We start from the raw sequence: 12,500 nt of genomic DNA, 5'->3' as shown, positions 1-12,500 counted from the left end.
ATCACAATATTCACCGATTCGTTCAATCTGAAGGGAACCTGAAATAACCCCCGCCAAGAAATCAGTCATCGTAAGATTTTGGATAAGAATGTAAGTTCCTCGGCGCTGCATCTGGCGCTGTGTCATGAATACAGCCATGGTGATAAGATTGAGGACCACTATGGCTACGCATTCAGATATTAGCACAACCATCCACGGAATGCAATCTGATGAGGCGAGGAGTGAAGACACTTCGGTTTTGTTGGTCGCATTTCTGTTGTCACTGCCAGACATAGTTCTTTACTGAAACCACCTGAAATAAGAAGCAAAGTTATATTTTTCAGACAGAAGAGCTCTGTCCCACATGCAAAACTATTTTCGACAAAGCTAGTTGAGTACAGATCTCGCTTAGTGCATTGCTGTCAAGTGGCACTTTGATATTTGGGTAGGTTGCATTTCAGACTTAGAAATCTTATTCCTTGAAATATCGATTGACGTGAAGGGCCCCGAAATCTTTGTTAAAAAAGAAAGAAAAAGGTCTTAAGATGTAAGGTCAATTTGTGTTTATACCGGACCTGTGTAGGTTTAAAGTTATTTACACACAACAAGGGAATATGTGATTTATTTGCCGAGGAAGCAACCGAGGTCAATGAATCCTAGATTGCCTTATTTTAACCAGTTAATTTTTTTACATGAGTGCAATAATCAAATATGCGTAACATAATGAGATGTTTGGGACTTTTTCATTTATTCCATTGTATGACTAATATAAGAGAGTTTTCAGTTTTTGTTTTCAAGGTCCTAAATTCTTTAATTCCCAAATCTTTGTAATTTAACAAGCAATAAGTATATCGTCTCCTCCCTGCTAGCAGAGCTATCTTTTCTTTTGCGTTCACTGGGCTGACAAGTTCGGGAAAAGAAATTTCTGCCATGGGTTGAAACTCACTGTGATCCAACTGTCGTCCACAACCTTGGACGACACTCTTCAAAACGCATGCTCCAAAATATGTTTGCTGTCTGTGACTTGAGCCCGCCATGTCCCACGTGTTCATATACAGCAATTCCCCTGCTGTTTAGCGAGCCCACGCAAAATGAAGTATCACGCGTGAGAATTCGGTCGCGAACTTGAAGTTACCGCCGCGCATGCCCAACACAGTGAGTTTCGACCCATGGCAGAGGTCTCTTTTCCCGTACAACGCAAAAAAAGTGATCTCTGCTAGCATGGAATATTGCCTCTTTCACGTCTTGGGTAAATGTATTTGACAAAAAAAAAAAAATTTATTGCAATCTTATCATACTATAATTCTAGATCTATTGCATTTCTAGTGTGTCTCTAAATTTTTACATTGTTATACTCTCAAACAACAACTACAACAACAGTAACAAAGTACAGCAACACTCTGATCTCATATTCATCCATATTCGAGAGTAAAAAGACAGTTTTAAATTTATGCAAAATGGTCAACGAGGAAGAAAAAAAGGAAATTTCAGAAAGTGATACATAATATTATTAAAGGATGTCTAGGAACACTGACTCGTTATCAAAGCTGAAAGGCTGACAATTGAGGATTTTTACCTTTTGAAGACAATTACCATGAATAATTTCACATGTGAAATTACAATATTGCACAATTTGTTTCACTCGGAGTAATTCTATTGTGTAGAGCTGCTATCCTAGCATAACGCATTTGTCACTGAAATCGAGGAATTAAAAAATGTTTAAGAAAGCTCCACATGGCTGCAAGGAAACAAGACGGGTCATTTTACAACAAACCAACACACACTTCAATTAGAGCCGCCATTTCATGTGGATCCTTTACCAACTGCACTTTCAATTTCTATTTCAAAGGAACCTCTAAAACTTTGATCGAACGGTGAAAATGTATACCATTTGATTAGCTATTAATAACATGGGTCACAATTTACGTTCATAAGACGCCATTTGGCACTGCAGAAAAAGTTGCCATGAGCTTTCGACCAATTTTTTGGAAAGTCTTAATCTTAGGATAATATTTAGATTTAGCCAAGCCTAAAAGCGGAGCTCCCTGGTTATTTAATCTTACTGCCTGTATGGTTAATGAAAATAAAAAGTTTCGAATTGTTCGCGTTTTGATGTTTCCGGTTGCTGCTTTAATAATTAAATCATTTTCTTTGCTTTCTTCTATAAAAAAAATTAATTGCCTAACTAGTGAACTCCAAGGTAAATTTTACGCGAAACACCGATATCGCACGAATCACAAAGCAATGAGTGTGACATCGGTTTTTCGAATGAAATTTACTTTTGAATTCACCAGTTTAGCAATGATTTTTTGTTGAACCGCACGAGTTTTAGAAGAAAACAAGACGCCTTCAAGGGCGTATCCGTGGAATGCGCAAACAGTTAACACAAATTGTCCAGTGACAGTCAACGTCAAGTACAGGTAAACTTTGGAAAATGGCGAGAGACTACCAGAAAGATAAATCTGTAATATAACTTGAAGTTGTTTGTTGTAAAAACTCATTATCAATGTTGCTAAATTTGCAAATGCAAACAACGAAGCCCTATAAGCAGTTATCAGGATACAGGATTTTTTATTACTGGGTTGCCAGTATGGCAAACCCAGTCGGGGTTTTCGTTTAGCTTGTTTGTTTTCTTTTTTTTTTCTTTTTTTTTCCGTGTCGGTAAAAGTCTTGCCTGTTACTTCCCTGCTAGTGGTGTCTTTGTGCATAGAGCCTTCTGCGCGTATTTTCTTAGGATCGAGAGGGTAGTGGGAAATGCGTAGATTTCTCTGGTGGACACAGTAGAACGATTAACTTAACCGGGCAATGGAGAAAGTCATGTAACGCGAATGGCGTGGATCTTTGAACAAAATACCCTTATGAGGGTATCTTTGAACAATATACCCTTATGAAGCTCAATAATGGCAAGTCAATTGGATATACAGGCGGTGGAATCTTAAAAGCGACGAGTAATGGACTTCGACAATAATCTATCGCCCGTCGAGCCGAAATCAAAGTGAGCTGTATTTCAAATATTACCAAGTGTGCTGTTATATCGAACACTGAAACCAAATGGTAAATTCTCTGGTAACTTACGGGTTCAACAAAGACAGAGAACGAATCGAACACCTAACGGGGATCTGTGATCAACTCTGCACAGTCTTCAGGAAAAACATAATTGGAAATGTGACAGCCAAGAATTATTTGAAAGAAAGCTTGTCGTCTATTTTGTCCCTCATTATTCAAGGAAAGGTTCTTCATGGAAACCGTTTGATCTTGAAATTTAGTTTGTTGCAATATTGCGCATATTTCACACGATTGAGTTTCTTCTCTTCACGCACGTAATGAAATAGAAGGGGCTTTTGTCTCTCATAGCAAATATGTTGTTTGTTTCAAAAAATTGTTCGCTGGAAAAGGTGGCCTTTATGAATTCATCATGTTTTATGATATGCGAGCTTAACTGGATAGTTTTTATTGCAAAACAAAAAGCATTTTCTTGTTATTTAAGGAGAAGGTTCTTCACGAAACCTGAAGTACATGGTATTAAATTTGACACGATTGAGTTTCTTGTCTTCACGCACGCAATGAAATACGAAGAGGTTTCGCCTCTAAGAGCAAATATGTTGTTTGTTTCAATATATTTTTCGCTGGAAAAGGATTCTGTGGTATTTTCTGCCTTTGTGAATTATAATATCATGTTGTGTATTGAATTTTAGAGCTCAAGGTTGAAATGTGATATGGGAGAATTTTTTTAGTATTGTTCTGTAAGCAGGAATGGTTTACAGGCCTGTTGGAAGCGTGCTTGAGTTTCAACAAAATGAGCCCCAAAATCAGTGAAAAATTGTGACGCAGATAAATAATAAAGTAGTTGCTATTTCCAAAATGATGGAATTACCTGGTGATAAATAACGTCGTACGCGTCTTGGAGAGTAAATTTTGACTTTATCAACCTAAAGAGTTGAGCGATTGTGATCTGTTTTGACTTCGCTCATTTCATTGTCAAACTTGATAACACTTGACAGAAAAAGAAACTTACAAAAACCCGGTATCTTGCCATCATTTGACACAGATGCTTCACTGTTTGGCGAGTAAATATGCCGCGGTAACTTAATCACGGCGCCCGCTCAATTCCGGCCATGTCACTTTCGATTTTGCGATTTATTTCAACGTAGCAAAAATCTCCCAGAATGTTTGTCGCTGATCGTACTTTTTATATTCTATATTCACGGTTCAAAATTAATGTTTTCATGTCGTAAATATTTTATTCTCGATCGACCGTCCCGGAAACTTCCTTCTGCTCTTTCTAAAAACTGTGTATCAATAGTTATTTACTTTTGCATCAGTATTTGTTTTGCATAAAGCAAGCTAACAAAATCTGTACCTTGCTGAGTTCGCATTTGTTTATAGCGTTAAAAGTATTTTCGGTCCGATGCTTCCGTTTTATGAGGGGGTATATTGCTTTGGTCTCCCATCCAAACACTAACCCCGCTGTAGAGGGCTTAACTTCAACTAATTTTGGTATTACAAAGCTGTCAGATGCTCAGAGGGCACGCTTAAACTTGTGGTGAAAAGAAGTTGTGAGGGAACTCACTAACATGTCAGCCCACAAGCCAATGTTTCTCGCTTCCCTTTTATTTGTTATTCTTCAGAGACTGGAATGCTGTAGTTCAATACCACACAATTCAGTGCCCTTCTGATTTTCTGTAACACGTACCACAGGCAACCCAGTGTATGCTTCACGGAAGCATCTCGTTTATTTATTTTTTTGGAAGGAGACTTTATTCAAATCCTACAGGTTTACTTGCTTCCTTAACTCCGTTCATCCAAAAATTACAAGATCAGCCCTAAATCACCCGAAAAGCTTATTACAAATCAATAACTTATCATCCTGGGCCAGTTGTTGAAAGACCGAGTTTTAAAACGAGTTTTATTCTCTAATCCTAAATGCTGTTCAAGGCTGATATTCGGTAAAACTTTACATTAGAAGAAGTCAATCTTGAAAAACAAAAATAAGCAAAGGAAACTGTCACCAAAAGGTTTAAAACATGAAACAAAAGTATACGCTAATCCTGGATTAAAGTAATCGGCTTTCGAACAACCGGGCCCTGTATTCGAAGTCCGGTTCCATAATCCTGGTTTAGTTCGTTGCAAACTGTTTAAAGAAGAGAAGACAACATCTGTACTCTATTTCTTTCAATGCTCAAAAATCTGAAATTCCTTAATTGCGTGTTCTGTAGTCCAGTCCAAGGTTCTAATTTTACACTTCCATAATCTTGATTTCAGTATTAGAGTAACTTGGTACCAAAAGCTCCACAATAACTTGAAATCTCGTTAATAAAAAAGCATAAACAAATATTGACGCAAAAGTAAAGAAATATTAATATGCAGTTTTTAAGGAGAGCAGAAGGAACTTTTAGGAAGTATCGATCGGGAATTAAACAATTTGCCATCAGCGAAAACATTTCGGGTGGTTTTTTTAACGTTCAATCAGATTTTAATTTTTCTATCGTACTTTTGGTCGTACAAGTACAATCGCAAAAACGAAAGCGGCCGCCTGTGATCAAGTTACCTTGCGTGTTTAATACTGACACCTCCCGAAACAAATGATGCGTCTGTGACAAAACGCTGGCAAGATACCGGGTTTTTGTTAGTTTGCTTTTTTTTTCTTTCAAGTCTTATAAAGTTCGACAAGATATATGTGCGAATTTAACAGAAAGATCCGCAATTGTTGATGCTAGCCCAAATGTCAGCTGAAGTTAAGCTCCCCCGAATAAGGTTAGTACTTGGATGGGGGACAGCAGCGAATGTCTCCGTGACGGCGATAGCTAATTCGTTTTTTTGAACTTGACTTCATTTTTTATCTTGTTTGGCCTTTGAAAGCTATTTTCTTATTTTCTTTCTACGTCAAAACAGCGAACAAACTGGTTCCCAAGAAATATTGGAGTATTCGTTCTATGCAAAATAATGTTCACAGTGGAACACACAAGTACGAAGCAAGATCTAGAAATAACGTAGAAAATTCTCCTTACCTTTAAAGCTTGCCTTTCTCAAAGAAAAAGCATCTGTCCACTTTATCGAATACCTTATTACACACTTTAATTTGGCGAATTTAGCGATTTTTCAAAATATCGCTAAATTAAAATGTACCAAAATTAAGTGTTGCTAAATTTAAATCGTCGCTAAAGTTAAGTGACTACAATGGAAAATTCCGCCATCTGGTCCGTTTCACACGATCACGCAATTTTACGGTGGATTATGACGTGTATCGGATGTCTACTGAATACATTTCTGCTTCACAACTGAATTGGATTCTTCGCTCGCATTAAATCTCGCTTTCCCATGTGGACTCGGCGGTTTCCACGTTTATAAAGAGCTTGGTAGTTTAATACTGAATCAACCGTGGCGGGCGGAAAGATCCCCAAATAAATGTTTGGTTTCATCTAGATAACGAAACTGTGTCATGGTGGCCGAGTGGTCTAACGCGCTCGCAGGTAATCGGGAAGGTTGGGGAAGTATATGAGTTCCCCTCGGGGCAGGGAAGTCTGGAAATACTGGAGGGAATAAAAGTGATTTCACCCGATCGGACATTACTTCAATATCCGTGGGGTATGCACATTTGTGACTACCAACAAAAAAAAGACACCAGACCGGTTTTAGCACACCCTCCGTGAGTGAATGGAAGTAGTCTAAAAGGAAAAACTCCATTTCAGAGATAACTGTCAATACCAAGCAAAGGAATCAAGCCAAAATTAGAAACCACAAAAAACTTTCACAGTTTAAGATCAGCTAGACCCTCCGTGAGGGTACACGGGGTTGCCTGTGGTACGTGCACTGTTCCAGACAATTTTTTTCAAGTTGGGGGGTCATTAAGACCATTTAAGGGGTCACCCAGAAGTAATACCAGCAGAGGCCCTTTGGCTCACAGGTCCTCACACGTTCGTACGACGAAACAGATCTGTCCTTGCGTAATATGTAGCTCTAACAGTGCAGGATATTGGTTTAGTATTGTCTATCATTGTAGTACCATGGTAGAAGTCTTGGGTAAATAGCCTGAGAAGACATGTGGTTACTAGCAAAGTACTGAATCCAGAAAGATTGAAGAAAATAAATGGGAAGTGAGAAACCTTGGCTTCTGGGCTGACATGTTGATAATCTTCATTTCACCACAAGTTTAAGCGTGCCCTCTGAGCATCTGACAGCTTTGTAATACTACACTTTACTAAAGTTATCCCTATTCGGCGGGGTTAGAGTCTGATGGGTGACCAAAAACATATACCCCTTCGTAAAACAGAAGCATTGCACAGAAAATACTCTTAACGCTAACAAATGCGAACTCAGTAAGATACAGATTTTGTTAGCTTGCTTTATGCAAAAACAAATATTGATGCAAAAGTAAATTGATACACAGTTTTTAGAAAGGGCAGAAGGAAGTTTCCAGGACGGTCGCTCGAGAATAACATATTTACGAAATGAAAACAACATTAATTTTGAACCGTGAATATAGAATATAAACAGTTACGATTAGCGACAAACATTTTGGGAGATTTTTGCTACGTTCAATTTTGTTATTGTACGTTTTGGCTGCACAAATAAATCGCAAAATCGAAAGTCATATCGCCGGAGTTCAGCGGGCGCCGTGATTAAGTTAGCGCGGCATGTTTACTTGCCAAACAGTGAAACATCTGTGTCAAATGATGGCAAGATACCGGGTTTTCGTAAGTATCTTTTTCTGTCTAGTGTTATAAAGTTTGACAATAAATGACCGAATTCAAAACAAAGATCACAATCGCCCACCATTGTTACTCTCCAAGACGAGGTTATTTATCACCAGGTAACTGCATCATTTTGGAAATAGCAGCTACTTTATTATTCACCGGCGTCACAATTTTTTGCTGATTTTGGGGCTCATTTTTTTGAAACTCAAGCACGCTTCCAACAGACCTGTTTATTTTCATGAAAGCTTTCCTGCTTACAAAGCGACACTAAAAATATTCTCCCGTATCACGTTTCAACCTTAAGCTCGAAAATTCAATACACAACATGATATTATAATTCACAAAGGCAGAAAATATCACAGAATCCTTTTCCAGCGAAACATTTTATTGAAACAAACAACATAAGATGGTCTAAAACGCCATTCGCGTTGCAATGACTTTCGACGCCATTGCTGGTTAATGAGAGTAACAAACTCACGAGGCAGAATGTATGATTTATATTTAATTACGTTAGCACAACAGAAAAACCTCATTTTGACCCGAAAATTCTTTACTATTGCCATATAAACTATCCACTTAAGCTCGCATATTATAAAACATGATGAATTCATAAAGGCCACCTTTTCCAGCGAACAATTTTTTTGAAACAAACAACATATTTGCTCCTAGAGGCGAAAACCTCTTCCTATTTCATTGCGTGCGTGAAGACAAGAAACTCAATCGTGCCAAATTACCATGTACTTCAGGTTCAAACCTTTCCTGAAGAACCTTTTCCTTGAATAACAAGAAAATGCTTTACTATTGCCATATAAACTATCCATCGCACATATCATAAAACATGATGAATTCATAAAGGCCACTTTTTCCAGCGAACAATTTTTTGAAACAAACATATTTGCTATTAGAGGCAAAAACCCCTTCCCATTTCATTACGTGCGTGAAGAGAAAAAACTCAATAGTGTCAAATATGCGCAATATTACAACAAACTAAAATTTCAGGATCAAAACCGTTTCCATGAAGAACCTTTTCCTTGAATGATGAAACACAAAATAGACGACAAGCTTTCTTTCAAATAATTCTTGGCTGTCACATTTCCATTTTTTTTTTTTACCTGAAGACTGTGCAGAGTTGATCACAGATCCACTTAAGGTGTTCGATTCGTTCTCTCTCTTTGTTGAACCCATAAGTTACCAGAGAATTTTCCATTTGGTTTCAGTGTTCTACATAACAGCACACTTGGCAAAATCTTAGAAATGCAGCTCACTTTGATTTCGGCGCGACGGGCGACAGATTGTTGTCGAAGTCCACTACTCGTCGCCTTTAAGATTCCACCGCCTGTCTTGTTCAGTATCCAAATGACTTGCCATTACTGAGCTTCATAAGGGTATATTTTGTTCAAAGATCCACTAAAACGCCATTCGCGTTACATGACTTTCGACGCCATTGCCGGTTAAGTTAATCATTCTACTGTGTCCACCAGAGAAATCTACGCATTTCCACTACCCTCTCTATCCTGAGAAAATACGTGCAGAAGGCTCTATGCACAAAGATAGCACTTAGCAGGGGAGTGACAGGCAAGACTTTTACCGACACGGAAAAAAAAAAGAAAAAAAAAGAAAAATAATAAAACAAACAAATCCCACCCACTTTCCGACTGGGGCAACCCAGTAACAAGACGCTCCATAAAAGCGTACACTGGGTTGCCTGTGGTAAGTGTTACACAAAAACAGAAGGCACTGAATTGGGTGTTATAGTGAACTGTAGGGTTCCAGTTATTTTTTTCAGGTGGGGGGTCATTAAGACCATGAGGGTAACCCACATGTCGCGTGTCGCACCAGCAGAGGCCCTTTGGCTCACACGATCATAGCTTTAACTGTTTTGTAATATCCTGTCCCATTTTGAGGTCTTTTAGCTGTTTAATCTTTGGTAATAAACTCACTTTAAAGATAACAAAACACGCTCTTGAGTAAAATTCACTCGTTTCTTCTCAGATAAAGGAAAAAAAATAACAGTTTTCATATATAGCTCTGAATCGAATTCTCATGGAAAGATTAATGACAATCGATCGTAAAAAGACGAAGATTTCTGTAGTCTCTGACTTAAATGATGTTTTGTCAAAAGGAAGAAATTGATCACGTGTTAGGTAACCATAAAGGTGCACGTGATCACCTTGTGTCAACTGAATGAACTACGGGAAAGCATGTTAATCGTTCGTCGTTTTCAGAGTAAAACAACGTCTTTGGTTTTTTAATTTTGTTGTAATATTTAACTGAATATTTACATTTCATCTGTCGGGTCAGGAAGCCCTCTTTGTCGGGCTCCTGTGGACGTATCTATTTTGACTTCAGGGTGAAGTATTTACACAATCGCGAGGTTGAGCGGCCATGTAATTGAAAATCTAAAACATCTATGAGATACAAAAACAGACTTGCGAATTTTCGCAAATCATATTGCTGACAAGCACAAAAGCAGAAGAAATGGTTAATAAATATGAAGTTTGTTACTATCTGAATGTTTTTGGGTTAGAGTAAAGGGATATATTGTCACGCAACAGATGTAATTTCATGACACTCAAAATTCGCAAAAAGCGTGAGTTTCATGTAAACAATCATAGCACTAGCAAGTCGTAGCAATAAATATTGTTAGCTTCCCAAATAAATTTCATCTACAATGACAAAATCATTTGTCAGAGAAATAAAATTCCTGTCTCCTCGCGTATCACATTTCAAAGCACCTATGCAAATTTGTTAACTCATTTTCACTGCTATTCCCGCGATTTTTTCCTTCTTTCAAATACATTGTATTAGCAAAAATATTATTTCTCGTCAAGCGTTGCATCTTTTATGTTCAAATAACCGCTAAAAATAAAGATTTTTAACGATCTATCCGTAGATATTTTTTCATAATTTAATATTATCTGCCAAAATTTGAACAACAGTCAAATCACAAAAATAGCAAGGCACGCAACAAATTTAGTCGCATTTACCTCTTCGTCGAATTCTAATGCTTAACACAGGAATTCTTAGTTATTGTGAAAAATCTTTCTATAATTCATAAGCAATCATCTTTTCAAATTTCAGAGAAATCGACCGGTCCGCGAACATTTAACGAGTTTTTTTCAATGGGATGTCAAAAGGCCAAGTGGATGTTATGCATAATAGGGGAAGTTCGGGCGATCAAGTTGCGCGTGTGATCCGTTATAAATATTTTTTTCACAAAATGTTCCCGAATCGTCAAGTATCATCACAGAAGACAAGAACATCATTCTAAAAGCTTATTCTACGCAAAAGGTAGGTTTTGGAGGTAATTTTGAGAGTGGAAATCAAGTTTACGCCGCATGGTATATTTATATTTAATATCATGAGTGACAAATTACTCCTTAATTTAGATGCGAAATTTCAGCGTTAATTTATAATTTCACATGTGAAATTACAAAATTGCCATGGTAACATCTCTTGTATCTCGATCAGAGCCAAGATGGCGTCTAGATTTAAGACAGTGACCATTGAAGAAGTTACGAAATTAAAAGAAGCCGCAGAAAATTCAAATACGTGAAAGAGCACAATTAACTGGGTGAGAGTTTTTGAGAAGTGGTGTGACGAAAATTGCCTTGAGAAAAACCTGGAGATGATTCTTCCCGAGCAGTTGGATAAAGTACTCGATCGATTTTACAGTTACGGTTGTGAGCGTAATTTGTCACCCACGACATTAAAAGGTAATCAAATGGTTTTCTCGTGAAATTAGGAAATACTTTCACTTGCGTTTTGTCAAAATTCTGATAATTTCCCTCGCCTAAAGGCTCGTGAAATTATCAGAACTTTGACAAAACGCGCGTAAAATTATTTCCTAATTTCACTCGTCGCCATTTGATTACACATACTAATTAAGTTAACACAACAGAAAGACGATTACCTTATTTTGACACGAAAATGCTTTACTATTGCCATAAAAACTATCCAGTTAAGCTCGCATATTACACAACATGATGCATTCATAAAGGCCACCTTTACCAGCGAAATTTTTTTTGAAACAAACAACATATTTGCTCTAAGAGGCAAAAAACCCTTCCTACTTCATTACGTGCGTGAAGAAACTCAATCGTGTTAAATTACACTCCGTGTCAAAAACGCAACAAAATAAATTTCGCACCAGGGGTTAGCATCAAACCCTTTACTGAAAAGCCCTTTACTTGAATTATCAAGCAAAATATGGGCAACAAGCTTTCTTTCAAATAATTTTTGACTAACAAGAATTAGTGAAATTTCCAATTGTTACCAGAAGACTGTGCAGAATTGAGTACAAACAAATAAGCCAGACAACAGGGATCACAGAATGATCCAAGTTTTTGAATTCCTTCTTTGTCTTTGTTGATTTCTGTGTTGTACAAAACACCACACTTGTACAATATTAGAACTACAGCTCACTTTGATTACGGCTCGACGGGCGACAGATTGTATAGTATAGTTAGGTATAGTATAATTTAGTATAGTTTAGTATAGTTTATTCACCGTACTCTGGCAGCAAAAGCTGAATTACAGTAGGTGGAACAGTAAAATTATATACATCACATACATTTAAACATAGCGCATGGTGATAAAAGTCCTGTCCCTTTCGGTATGCGCGTTCACTTTTACATCTCTAGCTGACCCAGATCTTAATGTGTAGCCATGCCTAACTTGAGTGACCAGAAGGATAACATCTCTTATGAGTGGGGTCTCATTAGCCTTACTAAAAAACTTGCAGCCTCATATTCAACCAAGGGACAGATTATCCATAATGCTCTCCTCTGCACCGACTCAATAACGTTACTAAGGTACCCAGGAAGG

The 12,500-nt window shown here is 37.6% G+C and overlaps 1 protein-coding gene across 8 annotated transcripts in view; it reads right to left on the bottom strand.

The window, feature by feature from the left end:
* LOC138000959 (histamine H2 receptor-like) overlaps positions 1-12,500 on the bottom strand; it is a 41,848-nt gene that overhangs the window by 2,150 nt on the left and 27,198 nt on the right. For all 8 annotated transcript variants that reach the window (XM_068847653.1, XM_068847647.1, XM_068847665.1 and 5 more), the window contains one exon: positions 1-292. This exon is cut by the window's left edge and continues 2,150 nt beyond it. In XM_068847653.1, the coding sequence (XP_068703754.1) occupies positions 1-273 (273 nt within the window). In that variant the 5' untranslated portion in view covers positions 274-292. The remainder of the gene's footprint in view (positions 293-12,500) is intronic.

This window comes from Montipora foliosa, chromosome 1 (assembly GCF_036669935.1).
Source record: "Montipora foliosa isolate CH-2021 chromosome 1, ASM3666993v2, whole genome shotgun sequence".
Lineage (NCBI taxonomy): Eukaryota > Metazoa > Cnidaria > Anthozoa > Scleractinia > Acroporidae > Montipora > Montipora foliosa.
Note: the sequence above shows the minus strand (reverse complement) of the source record. Positions and strands in the feature narration are given on the sequence as shown.